Source organism: Acipenser ruthenus, chromosome 6 (assembly GCF_902713425.1).
Source record: "Acipenser ruthenus chromosome 6, fAciRut3.2 maternal haplotype, whole genome shotgun sequence".
In the NCBI taxonomy this organism is placed as follows: domain Eukaryota; kingdom Metazoa; phylum Chordata; class Actinopteri; order Acipenseriformes; family Acipenseridae; genus Acipenser; species Acipenser ruthenus.
Window position 1 is genome coordinate 8,980,535 of NC_081194.1, and position 22,131 is coordinate 9,002,665.

At 37.4% G+C, this 22,131-nt stretch overlaps 1 protein-coding gene across 1 annotated transcript; it reads right to left on the bottom strand.

Moving 5' to 3' along the window:
• Nucleotides 1-8,978: 8,978 nt before the first annotated feature.
• rrp36 (ribosomal RNA processing 36) lies at nt 8,979-18,251 on the bottom strand. Its single transcript, XM_034017684.3, has 8 exons — nt 18,070-18,251; nt 16,629-17,151; nt 15,025-15,163; nt 13,766-13,832; nt 12,753-12,857; nt 11,770-11,844; nt 10,302-10,419; nt 8,979-9,781 (listed from the first exon to the last, which is right to left on the bottom strand). The coding sequence occupies exons 2-8, from the start codon at nt 17,143-17,145 to the stop codon at nt 9,639-9,641; spliced, it is 1,164 nt and encodes a 387-aa protein (XP_033873575.2). The 5' UTR covers nt 17,146-17,151; nt 18,070-18,251; the 3' UTR covers nt 8,979-9,638.
• Between the last annotated feature and the right edge of the window lie 3,880 nt (nt 18,252-22,131).

Sequence of the window (22,131 nt, forward strand, 5' to 3'; positions counted from 1 at the left end):
GTTACTGCTGTGTTGTTGGGATCCTATAAATAACTCCAATACTGTCCTCAAGCCTTTTATATCCTGAATTTCAGCATGTCATTTTGTAGTTTGCAGTGCTTCCATAATCCTGATATTAGTCCTTTACAGGGGTTTACTGTGTTTCATAAAGTTTGCTATGATTTTACAGCAGTAAACTTTCATTTCCTGAAATACTGTACACCAGAGGTTGTTTCTTCACACTGAATCCAGCTTTAACCCAGCGAATTGAAAACTTTCTTCAGCATTCGATTTATAATGCAGCTTTTATTTTTTTGTGGGCATGGTGGGCTGAGAGGGGGGGCGGGTCCTGTGCGAGATTGACAGAGGGAGCTACCATGACTTCTCCTGCTGCAGCCGGGAGTCCACCAGCAGTGACGGCAACTATTCCTGCTGGAAATGTGCTGCGACAAACACACAAAACCTGGAGTTAGTATTGCTGGACAACACTGTGCATACTCCTTCACCACCAACTGTAATGTTGTAACTCCAATCCATTAATGATTATATTCCAGTTCACAGTTACTCTTTAACACTGTTTAATTCAGCTATTTCTACATGCGGGAGATGGCGCTATTGCGATGGCGACATGTGTGTAACAGGTCTGCACAATACACATAAGAAAAGTTTGGGAAAGAGAAAAGGCCATTTGGCCCATCTAGGCTCGTCCCTTGTTAGCACACCAATCTCCGCTACTGGGGGGATCTCATTAAAAAAGCACAGTCTCTAGTCTTTTTTTTTAATGTTCACAGTGCTTTAGATCCTACTACATCACTTGATGGGCTATTCCATGCATTTATAACTCTCTGTATAAAAAAGTGCTTCCTACCTTCTGTTCTAAACAGCTTCCATTTCTGCCCTCTTGTTTTACTCAAACCATACATTGTGTTTCTTCATGAAATCTGTTTCCCAGGGGCCTGACATCTGCAGCTTCGAGGTTAATCACATTCTCTAAGCTGGTATTCCACTTTTGGAATTGAACCCAGCAGAATGTCATGAGCCGTCAGAAGTTCATCTGGAATGCTGTTTGTAAAAGTTAAAGAACTTTTCAAAACAACACATCTCCTCTATTGCAAAAACTGATACATTGAAAAACGATTCGCCACCTGGGACCCAAGAGTTTTTAATCAGTGACTTTCAATTCAGCAAACGCAATCTTTTTACTGTCTTGATCTATTTAAAAAAACTAATTATCTGAAAGAAAAAAATAGATAAATATAAACCTTATAGGACATACTATCAAAGAATCTATCAGGCTGAAATGAAAGTTATGGAGGGCTGAGACATCCTGCTGGTGTCTATATTAATGAAACTGATACAATGCCTTGTTCTGAACAGACTATCCTATCTATATTAGTTTTGTTAAGGGAAAGAGATGGAGAAAGAAGAGATGACCTCTTTCTCTTAAAGTCACAGTGACTAAATATAAGACTTTAATGAAATCTGCAATCCAATATAAACCCTTGAGATTAAAACTTGTTTCTTTAATGACTCAGAGACACAGATGTCAGCATTCATACAGTTGTTTCAGATAAACTAAGAACATATTTACCATGACTGAGAAATTCTCAGTGGGTGTGTAAAGTAACTGAGCGGCTCAGAGCGAGAATTGTTTCGCTCACTCGGATCACTGATGGAATCTGCTCTGCATCGATCTGAGCTGCTCACGGGGGGTGGAACTGAGCATGCTGTTAAGTGGGTTTTGAAACTACATGAATTGAATAGAAATAAAAGTAGTCAGGTAGCATAGCCCACAGGCAACAAAATAGAGGCATTATTAGCTGTTTGCTTTGTCGTAATTCATAATTAAGACATATTTTCTTGTTTGTCAAAAGTATTATTTTTGTGGGCTGCTTAGAGCTGTCAGACTTCTTTGCTCGCTGCCCTGTCTGCTTTCATAATTCTTAATTAAAAGAGATGATTTGCTGCATGCCAGCAGTCATAATCACCATGGGTTTCCTAGTGCTTAGGAGGGGAAAAGAGGTTTCAAACAAGAACAAGGCTTGTGCAGCATTTCACCAAAACAAAGAACTAAAAGAGAAACTTGAATTCCCTTTATTAAATTGCATGAAAAATGTAATTGTGTGAACTAGTTAATATATAGTAACTTGTTTCTAAACTGTAAAAAAAAAAACTGGTCTCATTTGCAAAATATTCCTAGAGTAACAGTATAGTGTCATTAAACCAATTTCAGCCTAGTCCAAAGATATGATTGGCTTGAAAACTGAGAACGAAGAGCACTAAATATACAGTAAACTTTGTTTCATAAAACTACATTTCATTGAGGTTCTATTTTTTTAAAGACTTAAATAAGTTATCAGCATGACTAAAACATAAATGACTATGAGTGCCTTTAGTCGGGAAGATCTCAATAAATAAAGGTTGAAGCCTGAGGAAACACTCCTCACAGTTTGGCCTGGACAGCAAGTACACATGAAAAGCCAGTTGTCATTAAAAACAGGTTATTATGAGCTACAGCAGCAGTACACCATTAGAGTCTACTCATACACCAATCAATAAAACGCACATTCACTTTCCATTCTTGTGCCTTGGATCACTAGCAGTATCCAACTGAAAATTGGAAGTGGCATCTCTTTGAGACTGCTTAAAAAATCTTGGATAAAGAAATATTGTCATTACACATAACGCTGAGTTCAAAACAGAGGAATTCTTAATGCGCACACTTATCTGTCTATATTAAAAAGGTCTATTAGCATGTTTTCAGTCCCAATACAACTTTAATGACATAAAGCCAGGCAAGTGTTTTTTTATTGTCATTTCTAGTTGACTACAAAAACTAAATTGATGTTGTTTAATGTGGAATCCCACGCTGGGATTTCGATCACAAGTAGGCTAATTCACAAGAGATGCAGCAGGTTTTTTCTGAGCTATTCAGGAATCGTTCTATGACGGTGGGGAGCTGGTATAGCGTTATACATTTTTTTTTGTTTGCGTTCCTTTTTTTATTACATTTTATTGATAGTGTTAAACTATTCAGAGACAAAACAAGAAATATAACAGCAAAAGAAAAGTGGCTTAATAAACACCAGACGCAGGACCTTATTCATAAAGCAATACTATGCTGGTGTATGCACTGGGGTCCTGTGCATTTCTTGTCGAGTTATTGGTTTATGAATACAGACCACAGCCTTCACTAACACTCACTTGTCTGTAGTCATACAGTACAATATACACATATACAGTACATATATATATATATATATATATATATATATATATATATATATACAATATATATGAATACGCTTTAGAGTGTCTTGTATAAAGCATAATGCAAGCAAAGCAAAAGCATGGTAAAGATCAAGCAAGCACTGTAAATCTCATGAGATGATGAGATAGTAAAAGTACTGTGAAAACCAGACATCATAAATGTTTAATACAAGCCCAGGGAAAACATGGTCAAACTGCAAAATTGCTGTGCCATGCAAAACTTTAATGGCTGCTAAAATTGTGTGTAAATCAAATGGTAATGATAATAAAATCAATATTGTCAGGTTATTTTAAAGCTCTGTCTGAAATCGTCTTTGTTTATTTATTTTTTATGAACAGATTTAACCCTTCTAGGAGATTGATGCCCTAACACATCTCAGTGTGAAAACAAGCTTGCTCAGTGGTTTTTGTCTGTCAGACATCACGACCTCCCAGTATGATCAATGTGGCATATTATCTGATACAACAAGATAGGTGTAACAGTCACATCACTCTTAGCATGACACTAACACACTGCTCCATTGAGGTTCACTGAAACTGCTGATAAAGCATTATGATGAGGATATAGTGAATGGATGAATCTTATTATTTATAAAAACTGCATCATTTTTGGAATCATAATGATTTTGATTTGGTGTCGTTATGCATGTTACAAATGACAGCAACCAATGATTCTTATTTTTGAAGCTATATATCTCCATCAGAATGGCATCAGTGTCAGTATTGATAGCAATACCCGACACCATGATGGAAATACAGTAAGTGACTACTCTACCAGCTCATTAACCCTCCCTACCTTTTCGATATGTTTTGAATTGTTCATGCTGAATCCAACTAACCAATCCAATGTTTCGACTGGCAACAAATCAAACAAGAGGGAGAAATTAACATAAGAAACATTCAGTGTAGTAGAGACCCTGTGGAAACTCCAGTACTGACCAGCACTAGAGTGTATAATGGCAAGAGCTGCGGCTAGTGTTCTGGTTCTCAACTGGTCATGCTGGTTCAAGAGACCTAATACTGGACACCTGGTTTTAAAAAAAAATGGGTCAAGTGCTTTTACTGTAAAATTCTAATATCAATGGAATGCTGTATAGAAAGATCCGCTCTCCTGTACTCTGCATGCACGGATTGATGATGGTTTTGTTAAAGAAAAAACAATGCAAAAAGTTATCCTTTAGTTGTGATGATGCAAACTCATTCCAATTTCCCTCGGAGCTTGATTTTCTAATAGGAAAAATGTAACTTGGGTTGCCAAAACAGTTAGAAATAACACAAAGCCAATTATTCCTAAGTGCACCTTTAAAAAGAGAAAAGATCATTGAAACAATTGAGTAATTTAATTTGAGGGATCTTAGGTATATTAAATTTGCTGAATATAATATATGCTCTACATGCTTTTTTGGTGCTTGTGGTATACCAATCTACTGTTTTGGAAGTTTACTGTTGTCTCCTGTTTCAAAACACACTATAATGTTAAAGAATATGTACACACAATAGGAGTCCAATATCAACTAATTATGATACAGATAAATTATAGCTTCACTCCCAGACTGGCAGCAGTGTTACAGCACCAATATCAACAGCACCCTATCAAAGTGTGTCATGTGTCACTTGACATTCATGGTTATAGAAAATGGCTCAGCCACTGTCATGAGCAGAAATGAGTTTCTCACTTATAAAATAGCTTATTGGGACAAATTAGCAAAGTGGAGATAGTGGAGTTGGCTTTATGATTTTAATTGGATTGAGGTCAAAGTGATAATTGTTTTCTGTTACTGACAGGTCTAATTTAAAATGTAAAGATATGGGAGGGATAAATGTCACTGAGACGCTTGTTGGAATTAGTCTGAAATGTTTGTATTCCCAAAAGTGTGTAGAAAGTGCTGGATTGTCAGCACTGCAGACTTGAGCATATTTATCCTAAACGCAGGGACAGCACAGGCAGCTAGGATGCCTCAAGCCTGCCCTCTTGAGGGAGTTTAGTTTCTATGCACATCTAATTTTCGGACACTTTCTGAGACATCAGTTTCCATGCACATCTAATTATTGTCCCCTTTTTGAGACAGCTAAGGACGTTGTTGAAACCACCAAACTCATTTATAAGATGGCCTTGAGACCAATGAAAAAAATATCAGCTGTAAAATGCTATCTGTATAACAAGAATGCCATTTGAAAAAAGAAAAAAATCTTAAGTTTTTAGAGAGTTTGAATATTTAATATATAACCACCTTCTCCTGAAAGTTGCTTACTTGGCTTCTGAGAGTGATCAAGCGGATTTTAGGATACGTGTTCCGATAGCAAACTACCTTTGGTGAATGTAAACAAACAACTTTCAACAAAGGTGGACAGACAGCTAACTATGGAAAAATATAGTAAACTGAGGCCAAGAAAATGTTATTCTAGTCTAAAAGTAAACATGCTTGTGGGACACTGCAACTTTAAGAACCTCCGGTAAGTAATGTGGTGTATACAGTATAGCTTATCTAGAATGATCTTATAGGGTGCAATACAGTGCAAGCTGATATCCATGTCACAATAGGTCACAGTGGCTGCAGGCTTTGTGGCCTTGCTAACCTTGAGTGGGGTGAAAATCAGCATCTATCTTACAGCAGCAGCCTGTGCTACCTATTTATTTGGCGAAATAACAACTATAATAATGCAGTATAGCTAACCTTTAAGTGATGTAATTTCCATCTGATATAAATCATTTTAAGATGGCTGTATCACATCAAAATCAGGGTCTGCTATAAATTATGTTCCTATGGAGGTATATATTGATATAGAAGCTCTTTTCGTTTGTGTGGTCGGTCAACCTTAAAGGCTTCTTTTTTCAGCTGTCACAACGAATGGTGGATTTGCGATGAAAACTTAAAAACACTTGTCAGTTCACATGACTATAAGGACACTTTTTTGCAATTATACAATACTTCACTGGACACATTACTAGCACTACGAATTATGATACTGGTATGGAACTGACCAGGGATAGCCTTGTGGGAGCACCATTTATTGATCGTTTGATCTGTGCCAGTCATCCATGAGGGCCTGCTATTAATTACTTGATTGAATTGCTGCGGTTCTGAGTAAGTTTAAATCTGTTTATCACGCTGGATCCAAGCACTTAGCGTGGGACATTCTTTTTCTGTTTCACAGGTCAGTGTCTTTGGATAAAGGTGGGAGATGACTGTAGGTTTCATAGTCTGCTTTTTTGGAGTCATTATTTCTAAGCTTCATAAAGGTGTTGAATGAGTTAATATGCACTGATAATGTTTGTGCTGATGTAAATACTGTACAAGTCTGATTAAAGACTATTCTGTAATGAGAAGCATGAACCAATGTAGCTGCATTATATTAATAGCACACACCTAGGCTTTTGCCGAAATGAGATTTTTATATATATATATATATATATATATATATATATATATATATATATATATATATATATATTCAAATTATACCATTGTTCAGTTGAAAGCTAAAATTAAATCCGTTTTTTGGCACCTTCGGTATTAGAACTATGCCATCTTCTTGATTATCTTGTAAGAATAAGTAACAATTCAGCTACTTAGAACTCCGCCTGTTGAAATACTTATATTTCAGCTTTTCTTTATGCTGTAATCAGGCATCCTTTCACTCCCACCTGGTAGTCTAAAGAAAATACTTATTTTATCATTTACAAAACATGCTTCAGTTTACTGAAGACTGAAGGCGGCACAGGCCTAACCGTTTGTCTGTTCAACTTTTCTTATAGTTTTACATCAGAAGTGTGCCAAAGCAAATTGAAGTTGCGGACGATTTACAAAACATTGCAAGGATGAACGAACCCTGGGTGCTAATTAAAGATCAAACCTCCTGCTAGACTCACTACCCTGTTTGCCTGACAGTTTTCATAGGAAGCTGCAGCTGGTACAAAATATGCTGACATCACAACAGTACCCCAGTCATTACCGCTACTGAATAAACAAAGAGTACATTTTTATATTTTCCAAGGCTTACCAGGCATTGCTTGGCTTGGGTCCTGCATACAATTGTGAGTTACTCATGTACCCTTATGTATTTTTACCACCCTGGTCCCTATGGTCATTGGCAGTAGCACATTACAAATTAGAGTTTGCTGGACTGTGATCTTTTGCTTGCTATGCTCAACAGCTGTGAAACATGCAGCTGGGCTAACTATAGCGAGGGATTTTCTACAAAAGTAAAAGTATGTTATCCTTACAATCAACCCATTTTCATTGAAAAAAGTACATACTATAAATGAATCCCCCTGCCTTGGGGGGAGAATATTTCTAGTTCATATATTTCTATTTGAATATTTTTACAGTATGTGCTGCGGCCCGGTTGAACTCGCCCAGTTTGGGAATCACTGCTTCAAAGCCATGAGAGACATTTTCCTTATTTCATTATTACTTTTTAAAATACAACTGAAAAGAAGAGTTATCTATTTTGGACAGAAAACAGAAGCCAAACCAACTTCTGTTCCCAGTCACTTATAACTGGAATGCACTTCTAGAAAATCGTATTATGTATTATAAATAATTAATACATCCCTAATTGCTCAATACCTACTTTGCAGATGTTTAGGTTAGTGTTCAAAATTAACTTGACATTGATTTTTCTTTCCTTTGCCATATCTTTAATCTCAGCATTCGGCAGCTGAAGCTACCTCTGGTGGTCAAACCTTTTCAGGACATGGCAATTCAGCTTCAAACCTTTTTGCTACTATGGAAATACCTGCACCATAAAGACGATTTTGAGTACTGCGGTAAAAAAGGAATAAGACATACAGCCTGCTTTGCAGAACTAAGAGATGCATAAGCCAAACTATTAACTATTGATTGCTATCTTCAACAGAAACACTGGAATTATCATTACATCAACGAAAATAGTTACAATATTAGGAAACCACTACAAAGCCACACTCACTTAATTGAGCACTAGGCTAAATCCTAGACTGTATCCAGCACTTAGGGACAACAGCACTGCATACTAAACCTGTAATGTAATCTCCTGCCATTAACCAATTAAGTGCTTTTGTCCTCATTTGAGGACAGACTACTTTGTAATTTTTTGGAGCATTTTTAGCTGGATCAATACCTGTTATTTAAATGTTCTCTTTACCTATATTGTTGTTATAACTCATTCAAATGTTGTTAATCCCAAAAGTTAAATCCAAATTTATCAAATTACATAAATACAGCTTCTGTTCTGATTCCCCCCCCCCCCCCCAAGGAAAAAATGTATTTGGTACTTAATGGGTTAATAATGTTCAAGAGGAGGGAAAAAAAAAAAAAATGTTTTCAACCTGGGTGAATCGGATTTTTAGTGAAAGGTTTTTGGGGTGACTGATTAGCAATACATAAATACAAACTTCTAGCTAAACATTTGTCAGAGGAGCCAAGGACAGCTTTACAAAGCAAACAACACGGGTTACATACTGGCCTCCCGAAACAAAATCATGTTCCATTTGATTACAGAACTCTGTTAAAAGCATAGGATTGTTACAGTATCTGGTATTTAAAAATCTTGACCACAAACCATTTCTAAAATTTGTATTAGTTCTAGTTGATCAACCTTCTTATATTCTGACTAGGTTTTTGGAAACGGGATGTAGTGTTGAGGGCATGTGTGCATTTGGAAGAATCACACAAAATATAATTAAATGTGCTGCTGTGTCTCTGATGCTATTTTGCAACATCAGTCAGATGAAATATAAAACAGAATCACTAATTAGGTTTAATTAATATACCAGAAATATAATAAGATTCAACAGGACGAAACAGGTGTCTACTAAATTACACAGTATAATCTCGATACAAAACAATCCTGATTACATTCCCTTTGATCCTGGTAGAATAGATCAGGCTTGACTTGAGTCAGCAAGCTCACTAGTAATGCATTAATTAAAATAGTAAATATACATAGAAAGCAAAACAAAAAAACATGTTTATGAAAATACTGGCCCAGATTAATTTACAGGAGGCACATACATATGTCGATCCTTTCGGGAAAGAAATTCTACAGACAGTAAATTTAACCTGACAGCCACATAATAATATGCTGACACTACCAACACCCTTCCAAATTCAGTGTTAAATTTTATTGTCTTACAGTATGTATATACAGCATCTAAAACAGTAATTTCATGGCAACTACATTTATTATGCTGCCCTTTTGCGAGGTATAGTATTAGAATTACTGTAAACAGCAGTATTTGTGCCTTAATTTATGCCAGACAAAAAAGGTCTCCCAGCGCAACACCAATACATTACAGGCTGCACCACAACGAAGAGTGCTGCAATCAGGGCAAATTATAGTTTAACACAATCCCCTGAAGTAATCAGCGGGAACTTCTTGTTTTTTTTTGGGGGGGGGGGGGTCTTTCAATATGCCGACTTCTGAAATGGCATTTTCCTGCGATCCTTTGTGGCGTTCCTCTTCCTCTTTTTGCTCAGGAAGTTCTCCAGCTTGTCGCTCTTTTTCAGCTCACTGTATTTTTCTGCCAGTTCCAGCTTACGCTTGTCAGCTGCAAAACAGAACAATTCAAGTTCACAGAATGGGAGCAAGATTACGGATCAGTGGCACCTGATCCAGACCTCATGATCCCGCTCCAGTGGTACTGGATCTGATCCATTTTATTTTATTTTTCTAATCTCGTTAGTACAGCCGTCCCCAGATGACAGAAATGGTGTAGTTAGTTTTGTGTTTTAATAATGTGCCCATTTCTAATATATATGGGGTTGAGTATCTAACGTAAGGCATTTATAAACCCACTATTTCTTTGGTTAATATAGTTTTTTATTTGACACTACCTAAAACAGCCAACCACAACAACTGAGGCATACTGTAAGGGTAATAATGTCTCTGATGGACTGGTTTGTAAACATAAAGCAAAATGGTTATGTGTATTATTGATATTGCCAATGGTTCAAGGCAGCGTATTTACTGGACAATACTTATGAATCTTGACTGAAAGAATCATTTCTTCTCCTAACAGATCCACTATATTTCAACAGGTGCTGGTGTTCCCCAAGTGGGATACTTACACTTCTTTAAGAAGAACGGCTTCTGGCCCTGATTCACAAGCTCCCGCTGCTGTCTCTTGAACTCCAATTCTTTTTCTCTTTGCTTCTGCATGCTCTTTTGTGCTCTCTCTTGGTTAACCTGTGGGGGGCGACACAAAATGCAAGCAGTTGTTGAACAGCCTTTTCCATTTTGCTTAATATTATTGAAAAATGTTACACCCCTCTTCCCTTGCTTTCTACACATTTTCCTTCTATTATTTGTGCCAAACATCCTCTACTCCTTGGCCTGATTTAAATCAAAGTTTATAGCGGTGCAATAGCTACACTTTATAATGAATAAGGCGCTGCCATCATTTTGATTTAATTCAGGCCCTTGTGTCCCCAATTCAATAGTTTACGACTTGAACAAAACATTATGGAAAACGGTAAGTTGACTCTGTAATTTGCCCCTTAGCAAATAAGGAATATTAATTCCGATTCAATTAACACAGCATCAGTAGCTGTTTATTGCACCAACTTTTTAATTTCCTTAAACATTTCTCTTCACCTAAACCCCTAACTGCCACCCTCCGAACAGGCCTGCTTTATACCTCTGACATCAGACACATTTTAACTGAACTCACTGATCCTGTATTAGTAACACAGTGAATTGTAACACAATATACTGTCTGCATTTACAAAAGGCACCCTGTACAATAAAAAATAATATTGCCCAACATTATTTTGTATGGGAGTCGATTTTTCTTAACAATTTGTAATCTTTATTAAAAAAAACAAAATAAACAAATTTCATTGATGAGATTACTTTGTATGTTGTATTACAGTAGAGTATTTTTACTTTAACATAGCCCATTGTTAACAGTTGTAGTATTATTATTATTAACACTATAAACAGATTATAAACGTCTGACAAGTAAAATAAAAAAAACAGGGGGGGGCTCCCGAGTGGCGCATCCAGTAAAGTGCGGGATGCGCTCTATAGCCTGGAGGTCGCCGGTTCGAGTCCAGGATATTCCACTGCCGACCGTGTGGGGACGGCTTAGGTCGGCCAGTGTCCTCAGCTCACCACGCACCAGCGACCCCTGTAGACTGGCCGGGCGGCTGCGGGCCTGCCTGTAAGTTGCCCAGAGCTGCGTTGTCCTCCGACGCTGTAGCTCTGAGGTGGCTGCATGGCAGGCCTGCAGTGAAAAGAAGCGGACGGCTGACGGCACACGTTTCGGAGGACGCGTGTGTCCGTCTTCGTCTCTCCAGAGACAGCACGGGGGTGGTAGCGGTAAGCCGGGTTGAAATAAAAAAAAAATAATAAGAACTAGGCTTTCCAAATTGGGGAGACAACAAGAAAAAAATAATTGGCGATTCCAAATTTAGAAAATAAATAAATAAAAATAAAAAAATAGAGTTAACTACCCTGGAAATCTTGGTGTAAATGGCTAAATAGTAAAGGAAAAAATGGCATTAAATATGGTAATAATAGAGGATGTGAACCCACCATTCTCTGTAAGAGGTGCTGCAACTGTTCTTTCTGCTCGGGTACTTTGGCGTGCTTCAGCTTCTTCTGGACCACCTTTAGTAAAGAAAGAAGATGCTTCAATTCAAATGTCTCAGCAATTCATCTTCATTGGAGGCTACAGGGGTTGACCAGTTTTACTGACAGAAATTACAAATCTAGATCTGTATTTATTTCATACACTGTAAGGATATCTATTTATTACATACATTGTGGCCCATTAAAAGAACATTGGTTTGTCAATAACTGCTCCTTACAAAATAAATGGTACTCCATCAGACCAATAGTGCAGTAAATGAAGACAGATTGTTAGAAAACACCAAAATAGATCTGATTCGTTGGAAGTTCATTTTTGGGGCTGCTGCTGTTAAAACAAAATGTAGAATTTCAATAAGCAACCCACTGATCTTGAAGCTATCAAGTTTACTATTCGACGATTGATGTGCAATACAAATGCTGCTGGATACAGCAAACAAAATAAAAATCACTTTACAGCAGACTATTTACTTCCCTTTTTGATTAGGGTAGCACCTTGTCAACTGACAATCTTAAAAAAAGATATTTTTAGTGATGAACAAAAAAAAGTAAGCCTGCTTTGTATACAGTACACTTCACAATTAGAAGCTTGGGAAGTCTATGATTAAACTGACACAGCTGTAGTTGGTTTATATCTTTAGTAAAACTTTTCTTTTTTACAGTAGAACTACCAAAGGAGAATCAGAAATCACAGGTCAGTTAAGAACTGAGTAGTGACATATAAAATCAACTAATCTTGCAGCGATACCCGGGGGAAAAGGGTTAGTCTCATTTGTGCAGGTATTTCCAATGCCAGAATATTCCTTTAACCTATAAACAAGTACATCAATAAATACAAAATAATAACATACAAAAACGCTGAGTTGCAAAGTTCTCAGTTTGGTTACTTTACTACCAAGAAGGTGAATTGAGTTCAAAAGGCTTCTTACCTCTTTTTCCCTTCTCTTGATGTCATCTAGGAAGCCGTACGTCTTATAAAATATATCTGGCTTATATTCCCCTGAGAGGTCATCAAATCGAGGATCTCTTGATGTCTATGGAAAAAAAATTTTTTTTTAATCTATTCATATCAAAAGTGTCCTCTGTTTCAATCAATATACAGCTATGACCAAAAGTGTTGCATCATCCTATAGAATTAACACATTTTGCTTCATACAGTTGATTGAAACCTGCTGAATAATGTTACGCTAACATATTGAATTACATACCGCTTTGCAGTTTTCCAATCTACTTAACGAAAAACTGACAAATTTTAACATGTGACAGTTCAAAATCTAACATGAAATACTGTACTATTATTATGGCTTCCGGTAGACTTTTGCGATATAATTTTGTGTCTCAGATTACATGATTTTAAATAAAATACCTAAATTATGTATATAGTTGTTTTTTTTAATTATGTCTCAATCCTAAAATTCTAGGTGATGCTAAACTTTTGGCCATAGCTGTACACTATGAGACAGGTTGAGACAACATCCAAAATCAATTCTCTTTGCACCGCAGCTGGATCCAAGTCTTATTAATATAGTAAAATAGGAATAGCCACACTGTCTGAGGACACTCTAGTTCTTATTGGCAATAAGGTGTCATTCTAGGAAAAGGCAAGCAAAGTTGGATTGTAATAATAAAACATAACAAAAATTACGCAATTATAAAGAAAATGTATTCTTTAGGCAGCGACACTGGTAGTCTATTTTTGCAGGCATTAACGAGTACTTACGCCTGCAAAACTTGTTAATCAGCCTTAAAATGTTTATTAACGTATCTTTGAGAACAAGGGTTTGGCTACAAAAGTGATGTAATGCAGTTCAGTGATTAAGTTTAATATAACATGAAGTACAACGTGACAATGGCTACACAAGAACCAAAAGAACGTCTTTTTTTTTTTTTTTTTTTTTTTTTTTTTTAAAATCAGCTTTCAAGTGAAGTTTAATTCACCTACTCTTTTCTTGACAGGCACCACACTTCTCAGAAAGGGAACAGGTTTCTTAGCAGACACCTCCATCGGTCTGTAAATAAAATGATTGCAACACTGCATCAATTTGAGTAACAGACCAAACAAATGATTTTGAATCTGTGGAATCCTCAAGGTATCTGTCATTAAAAATACTAACAACTTGTCTTCCCCCTTCCAGATAAAGTGGATCTCATTGGAACCTACTCTGGCTGGATCAAATAAGATTGCTGTGAATGAGAATCTATTCTAAAGGGTCTAGTGTTCCTCTGTCCACATTTAAGAACTTTCTTATCCCACCTGGTGGCACTATGGAGTCAAAACAAACAAATACAAATACAGTAGGTCTCAGTGTATAGTAACACCTCCTAAGAGAACACTTCTCCTAAGAGAAAATCCTTGCGGTGAAATTGATTTTTCCCGTAAATGCTCTGCCTAAAAGAACAGGAACTTTGTTTAAAAGAACACCTTTTTTGTAGCTGCTAGCGATCTGTTCACAACTGATACAGTACTGTTTTGTAACATGATAACTCATCATCATCAAACTTAAATTCAAACGGTTTATTCAATCTTTTCAAATGTGACTTGTCATCGCGAGTGTTGTGAGGCACACACATTGGTTTATTAAATCTTTCCACAAGTGCACATCAGCTAGAAAATGGCATGTAAACCCACGGCAAAAAGTGCCGCTGTTTCTCTTGCTACAAAAAGTTGGAAACTGAAAAGAACCTGAATCAGACACAAGTCACGGTGCAATTTGGTGTTTCTGTTCTGCTGAGTTGCTTCACCATTCTGTTAAATAATTTTATGTCTTAAATATTGTTCCTGTACAGGTGTTCATAATTAATCTAGAGCTGCTGCTGCATTATTTAACATGTATAGGGGTGCTGTGCTAATTTAGTTTGACAGTTAGTTTATTAATGTTAGATTGTCTGTTACTTTATTATTATAGTTTATTAACATTAGCATATTGCTTTTTTCTTACTTATTCTATTCATTTCATATGCTGATGGACGTGCATCATGGCAAGTAATAAATATTTATTTATTGATCCATATTGTGTCTGGTGGTCAACTCCGTCTTAAGAACACTTCGACTAAGAGACCACTTTGCTTGCTTCCCGAGGGGTATTCTCTTAGCTGGAGACTAGTGTATTGTCTGTCTTATCTTCAAATGAATGGAAATACAGTGCTACTGTATATTATTTCATGTCTACAGCAGTTCTCAAAGAACAAGCTTTTGCTTACCTGTTTTTGTTCTGTCGTTTGATTTTCTTCTTCTCAGCAACAGGTTTGTTTTTTGCTCCATAAACTACTTCATTGTAGACCTTAGTTCCTACTTTATTTTGAAGCTTCATTAGCTCTTCAAATGACATAGTTGAAAGCTCTAAATAGGAAGAAAACAATGCATTACTGATGTCAGAGTGTTACAGTAAGCAATACTGTACATTGATTCTACCTTGTTTTCATTTTTTCCACACGCTTGGCTCAAGTTATTTATCAGAATGAAATATTTCCTTCACGAATTGTGCTGACATCCACTTATGGGTACAAAAGGTTTTACTTTATCCCACTGGAAAAGCTAATTTTCATAATCTCAATTAGTACACTGATTTCCCCTTTTTTTGTCCATTTCTTTTTCTGTCTAAGGTAGGAGTTACTGTGGCCATGGATGTTATATAATTGCAAACACACGTGGTAGCAAAGGCTTGGACTTTAGATGGTGACAGACGGTTAGATTTGTAATATAACAAAACAGGTAAGGGCAAATGCATGCTGTAACTAGGAGTAGCCTTGAAGTGATGTTGCTTTCTATGTGGATTAACTGCTAGCAATTCCACCAGAAGTCAATCTTACTGTTACCAGGTCTCATCAGCAGATATATTTTCATCAAATACAGATGGAAAAATAAAGACGAGCAGAAAAATAATCAAATTTGTGCCCTGAGCTCCTCCAGTGCCTGTCCTTAAGTCCCAAATAAAGCCCCTTTCACACTGGCACTTCCACCCGCGTCCGGACCCGGGTTCTGGCAACCTGGGTCACAATCCCGCGTAGTGTGAAACCACGTACCTGGGTCGTACCCTGGTTAACCTGGTCCCAGTGACCCAACTCAGGGTGTGGGTTGACACGCTTTGACCCGGGTTGAGCGATACAAAATGCATGACAGCCGACAAAATAACAAACAGCCACGCCTGTGTGAAGGTTTCACTGCCGCAAGGAACATTTCTGTTTAGCTACATTTTTGTTGCTTTAGACACACCATGAGCAAGACTGCAGCAGGGATGAAGAAACATTTGCTCTAATCAATATTTGGGCCGACGGTTCAATCCAGAGAAGCTCGGATGGAAGCGTCTGTAACAAGCTGCTTCCGGGGCACCGATACGTGCATTTGTTTACTTGCATCTGTCACCCAGTTCAATCCTGCTTTATCAAAAGCAGTGTGAAATCGCGTAGCCGACCCGCATGACAGTGGGTCCTGACCCGGGTAGGTTCTGACCCAGGTAGAGCATGCCAGCGTGAAAGGAGCTTAAGACTGCTATTGATCGTTTTTACTTGACTGACACGATTCCAAGTGAAACAAATAAATAAACAGCTGCATGGACTTGTGAGGATTGCTGTTTTTCTTGGGACTCTAGAAAACAGCAATCTGCACCAATCAATCAATGCTGCTGTTTCTTCAGTTGTTTCACTTGGAATGATAAATCAGCCCAATATAAACCTGCATAAAGCTTGAACTGTATAGACTAATCGAATAATCGGTTTGTACAGCGCTAGTCAATGAATGGGTCACAGAATTACCCAGAAAAAAAAAAAAAAAACTAACAAGAAAGTATTAAGTACTATCAATGCACCTTTTTTAATGTCTTCATGCGTCTGATTGCTGCCGTCAATCCTCTTTGAATCTGAAAAGCCAGGAGTATCATCCGAGACATCACTTTCTGAGTCGCTGTCATCATCAACCTCACTGACACCATCACTTTCAGCCTTGTTTTTGACATTATTTGTATTGTCCTCCTCATCAACTCTGTCGTTTCCTCCACTGCCAACTTGCTCATCAGAACTATCTTCTTCGTCAGAGTCCTCGCTCTTTAAATTCTGTTTGTCTTCTTCATCCTCCTCCGAGTCTGTCTCACCATTGCTGTCACTCTCCCATTCTGGGGCTTTTATATGTTCTTTTTTACTGATCAGTTGAAAGTTTTGTTCCATTTCTTCCTCAGAGTCCCCTGTCAAACTGCCATCGCTCTCAGCGTCGGACTCTTGGGTAAGACTTGGCCCTTTCTTCAGGTTTGTATTTAATTTACCCAGAGTGACTTGCTTGCTTTTCCCTGCTGTGTGGTTCATGTGTATTTTCTTTGCTTTCGATGCCATTGCAAACTAGAACAAAAAAAGAGGGTACAGGAACTGGTGAGCACATGATTCTGAGGCTTGAGGAATACAAGTTAAATAAACATTTACCACTGGTCATTTTTGTATTACCTGAACCCCCAAAGCTGTGTATAACCTGAAGCCCCCACGTTTGTATTTGGGAGTGTCACCAAAATCAAGCCACTCAAAAGATGCCAGTAACACAGACACATAAATACTGCATAAAGACTTCTGCACAACATATTGTACAACAGCAACAATAAATAAATAAATAAATAAATAAATAAATAAAAGTAATCTAAACATAAGAGCACACCACGCTGCCTCCAGTATTTTGAGATCTAATTCTAAAATACACGTTCATGGAGTAGCTGCAGAAAAGATGATGTAAAATCATATAGAGAAACAGGCCTGCTAACATACTGCACTTTCTTAGTAGTAACTGTTAATAATAACACTAAGGTAGGGATGTGTTTATACAATACAGAGAGCATAACATACACCACGGCTTAATACATTATTGTATATTACTCATTTACACAGCAGTTGTGTTAATGGATATGACCCCGTAGTAGGCCTACAGTGTGTAAATCTACAGTCGAAAATAGGAATAGTCAGCCTTCGTTTGTTCCACAAAGAAAATAATCTATTTACAGTATTTTGCAAACACAACTCTAAATATTTTCATACCCCCACCCCAACAAATAAATAAAAAAAACATGATGTATAGTTTTATTAAAGCCACAGCTAACTCTGCTATGACTTTCCACCATCGACCTATCTCCTCGGTCTAAATTTTGAATCAAGTCCCCGGCTCTGGTTTGGCCTTTCGCTGAACTTCTTTTGGTAAAAAGACTGATTTTTTTTACGTGCATTTAAAAAAAGGAAAGTATAACATATCTGTGTAGAGAAATCATTAATACTTACACTTTATTTTTAAACGTTCATATGTAACAAACAACGGCACGCCAGAGTAAATACTCCGCTATTAACCAGTACACACGTGGACTCCTCCTCAACTGACTAAAAACACATACAACTTGTGATTCAGGACCAGGAACAACAGGTACAGCTCGTATCCACCAGATGGCGCTGTGGGAAAAGAAAACGACCTTGGCCCAAGTAGTTCGAGTTAGTGCAATACTTGTTCAATTCAATTAAAGTGCATGCTCTATCATTTACCTGACTGAGGCGGGCTTACATTGGTTCTTTAGCAAGTTATTGAGTGTTTTAGAATCTGAGGGATATATGGAGGTGCCCATTCAGTCTTCTGTAAGCATAGGTAGCCTACCAAGTTGTAGTTTTTCTATTTACACACCATTTGTATACTTGTACATATTACAGCATGTGTCTGTTCTGCAGGTATGGAACTGTGCCTGGTCTACCCACTTTAACATTCTGTGTTCAGACATGGTGATTGGTGTTTAACAATTTGCACAGAAAATTGGATCTTGGTCATATTTGTGGAGGGGGTTATGACAAGGATGACAATAAACCAAATAGTAAATGTGACTGAAAGGACAAAATCAATAGGGGGGTGACAAGACTAATATTGCGCACTAGTAGTAAAAACCACTGCAACTAATGCATACTACCATTAATCTGCTGATACCAGAGGATTTGCAGATTATATCACATTTCATTGTATCTTCTGGGCAGAAAATGATGACAGCATGTTTGGGATTTAAGAGGTGAATAATTCTTGCTTTCTCTGAAAGCTACAGTGCAGTGACGGTAAACACACAGTAATGTCTGTATCTGGATTCCTAGAACTATTCCTGACAGTTAGGATTTTGGATTCATGGTTCCTTCGGGGCTATGAAGACCTCTTAAATTGCACAGCCAACAATCCTGTGGATTATCAGTGATGCATCAGATCTTGGCTCAGGAGTCCCTTCTTGTCTGGAGCCCAAGAGCAGCAGGACATTGCTTCAGACTCTGACTGCTAGTACCATTCAGTATGGAAGCAGTAGGATGCCCAGAGTTATTCAGAGGTAAATAAAACTGAACCTGGGTCCACTCCTTTTCAATATAAAGCGCAGTGTCCGAATGATACTACAAGGAGAAGTATCTGTCATGAGAGAGACAGCCCATTGATACAGAAGTGTGCACAGCAGGCAACTTAAAATATAAAATGCAATAGCTGAACAGTACAACAAATCAGATTTCGGTGCTTTTTTATCAGATTTTTTTTACAAGATTCGGATACACACCTTCAGTATGTTTTAAAGGTCCACCAGGGGTAGGGTGACCACATAACTGCATGTACACCAAGACAATTTGGAGATTGGGACAGTCCAAACTTGGGACCCCAATGCATTCTGGTACCTTTTCACAACAGGACTACACTTAACAGAATGCACTGGGGTGTGAGTTGAAAAGTCTGAACTGTCCCAAACTGTCCTAGTGCACATAGAGTCATCAGGTAACCCGAACCAGGGGCAGGCTGGATGGCATTGATTCGACATGAAGGTTTACATTTTTGTAGATATATATTTGAGGAATCAGTAATGAGAAGGTCAACCTATTGATACAAGTGTGCTCTACATATTTTAGGTGTTCTTGATTTGTTTTTTTGTTTTCCAGCAGGTAACATAGGCCAGCAGAGCTATTGGGACAAACCAATTCAGTCCTGAGTTGCCATTATCCATGAAAAGGTCTTGAGCTAAAACCCAGCCAATGATCACATACTGGGGTTACCCTAGGTTTTATTTTCTGCACTAATAATTTTAGAAATCAAACTCAAGGCATTAGCCAAAATGTTTGACTACTTGAATAAGAGGTGTTATTTAAAATCAATAAAATATGTGTATTTACATAGATAATACACTACGGGTAATGACTGCTGCAGAGGAGGTTAATGGATTAATGCTATTATAAAGAGAACATATTTTCATATGAGGATGTTTTTAAAATGAGTTTTTAGGTTGCATTTTGGGCTGGATTGCTTCGGCTGCTTAAATGACAGTTTCAAGATCCTAAAGTGCTGTTAGCTTTTAGATGGGGGTCTAATGTAGGATGATATAGTCATGCTCTGCTCAGAGACCAAATGACAGAACTTTAATCCTGCTAAACTTTTATGGGTAGACTTTTCGTTTGGCTGCTCCATCCTAATTAGTGAATTACAATGGACTGTTTTTGGAGAATTGATCATTTTGTTCAATGCAAGCAAATAGAATGGATCTTGAAAAGACAATCATGGTCTAATCATCAGAACCACAATGAGCTCTCATGATGATGTCATAATATAATTCTGCCTGTTTTGAGTTGGGTTATCTTTCTGGATTGTGAGAGCGGTCGCTGTTTTGAGTTGGGTTATCTTTTTAAGAACACCCTGCAGTTTAGAATGAGTTTAGATGTTTTCATTGATTATTATAAATATAATGGTATAAAATCATATTATAACTTGGATAATCAGCAACACTGTTTTCGTTTTTGTTTTGTTTTGCAGACAGTATTATGATGAAGTGATGTTTCATTTATTTATTTTTATTACTGATCATCATTTCAAGTCATGGACCATTTTTTCTTTCAAAGACAAATGCACTAAAGAGCCCTACACACACTGTAATAGATCCTGGTTTTCAAAAGGTTGCCTTTTGATGATTTAAACAGTGGGGTTATTTAGATCCACCATTGTTTTAATCAATTAAATAGACCCCAAAATGTTTTACTTTTTGCTTTTTACTATTAAATAAATGATCTTACACTGTACACATCTTACTATATAAACACTAAAGATGATGTCTATACCTGACAGGTATATTTTTTATCTAAATGTTTAATGTTTGGAAAGTACTGTTAAATCAACAAATATTGAAAACACTGGCTTCGCTTCTCACTAACAAGGCTATTCATGGTTGTGGCACTGCCTATTTACGTGTTACTATATACAGTGGCTCATACTTTGAGATTGGCAAATTATGCTATAAATGTGACGCTGGTATGGAATGGTACAGTAAGAAGGTAAAAAAAAAGTGAGAAATAAAACTTGAAATCCTTTTCCTTACCATAGCATTAGAAACACCACCACTCCTCTCATTTTCATTGTGTTGAAGATCGCTTTGTATTTTGCCTGGGTTTACTTTTACTTTAACCAGGATGCAGACCTTCTTAAAGTTCCACAATATAGAAAGTTTAAACTCTTGTTTCCTGTTGCCTTATCACATCTACCAGGGAGAGAGGCCACACCATGACACTGACCTTTAGCACAGGACATTATAAGCCATCAGAAAACAGCAACTCAAAGCTTTGTGGTGCTTGAAAACATGCAATTAAATCCCCTCACTGTGCCACTGACCACTGTCCAATAAGGAGACCACTCATAAACATCTTCCGAAGGCTGAATGTGGGGAAGTCAAAAGGGGTTCTTCATCTCTGGGATTGCCTTTAGTACCTATCAGAATAAGTTAATAGGTTATGTGTAGGGTCTCAAAGAGATGTCATCCTGTGCAGTTTGGGCAAACAGCTCCAACTGTGCGTCTTTTAATAAGGGACACTCAAACAGTAGTAACTTATAACAAATCACAAATGTTTTCTTAACTATGTCAAGAATTTCAAGCCATTATTTAATTTGAAGGAATAGTGGTGAAATAACTCAAAATAATAATATCCTTAAGGAATAGAAAGAAGACGAGCGTTGAATTGACAACAGAACTGGCAGAAGGCACAGCCGTCGCTGACCATTAAAACAACAGCACGAAGGTCACTCTTGAAATCAGGACTTAACATATGTATTGCAGTAAGAATACCTCTGTTAAGAAAAGGGAACAAGACTAAAAGGCTAAAATATGCAGAAGAACACAGAAATTGGACAATGGAACAATGGTGAAAGGTGCTTTGGACTGTTGATGGATGGACAACGACACCTGTGCCTTCTGCCAGCTGTTGTCAATTCAACGCTTGTCTTCTTTCTATTCCAAAAAGATATTATCTTCAAGTATTGCTCATCCTTGTTAGACAGCTTGTTGGGTCTTCCAGATCTGGGTT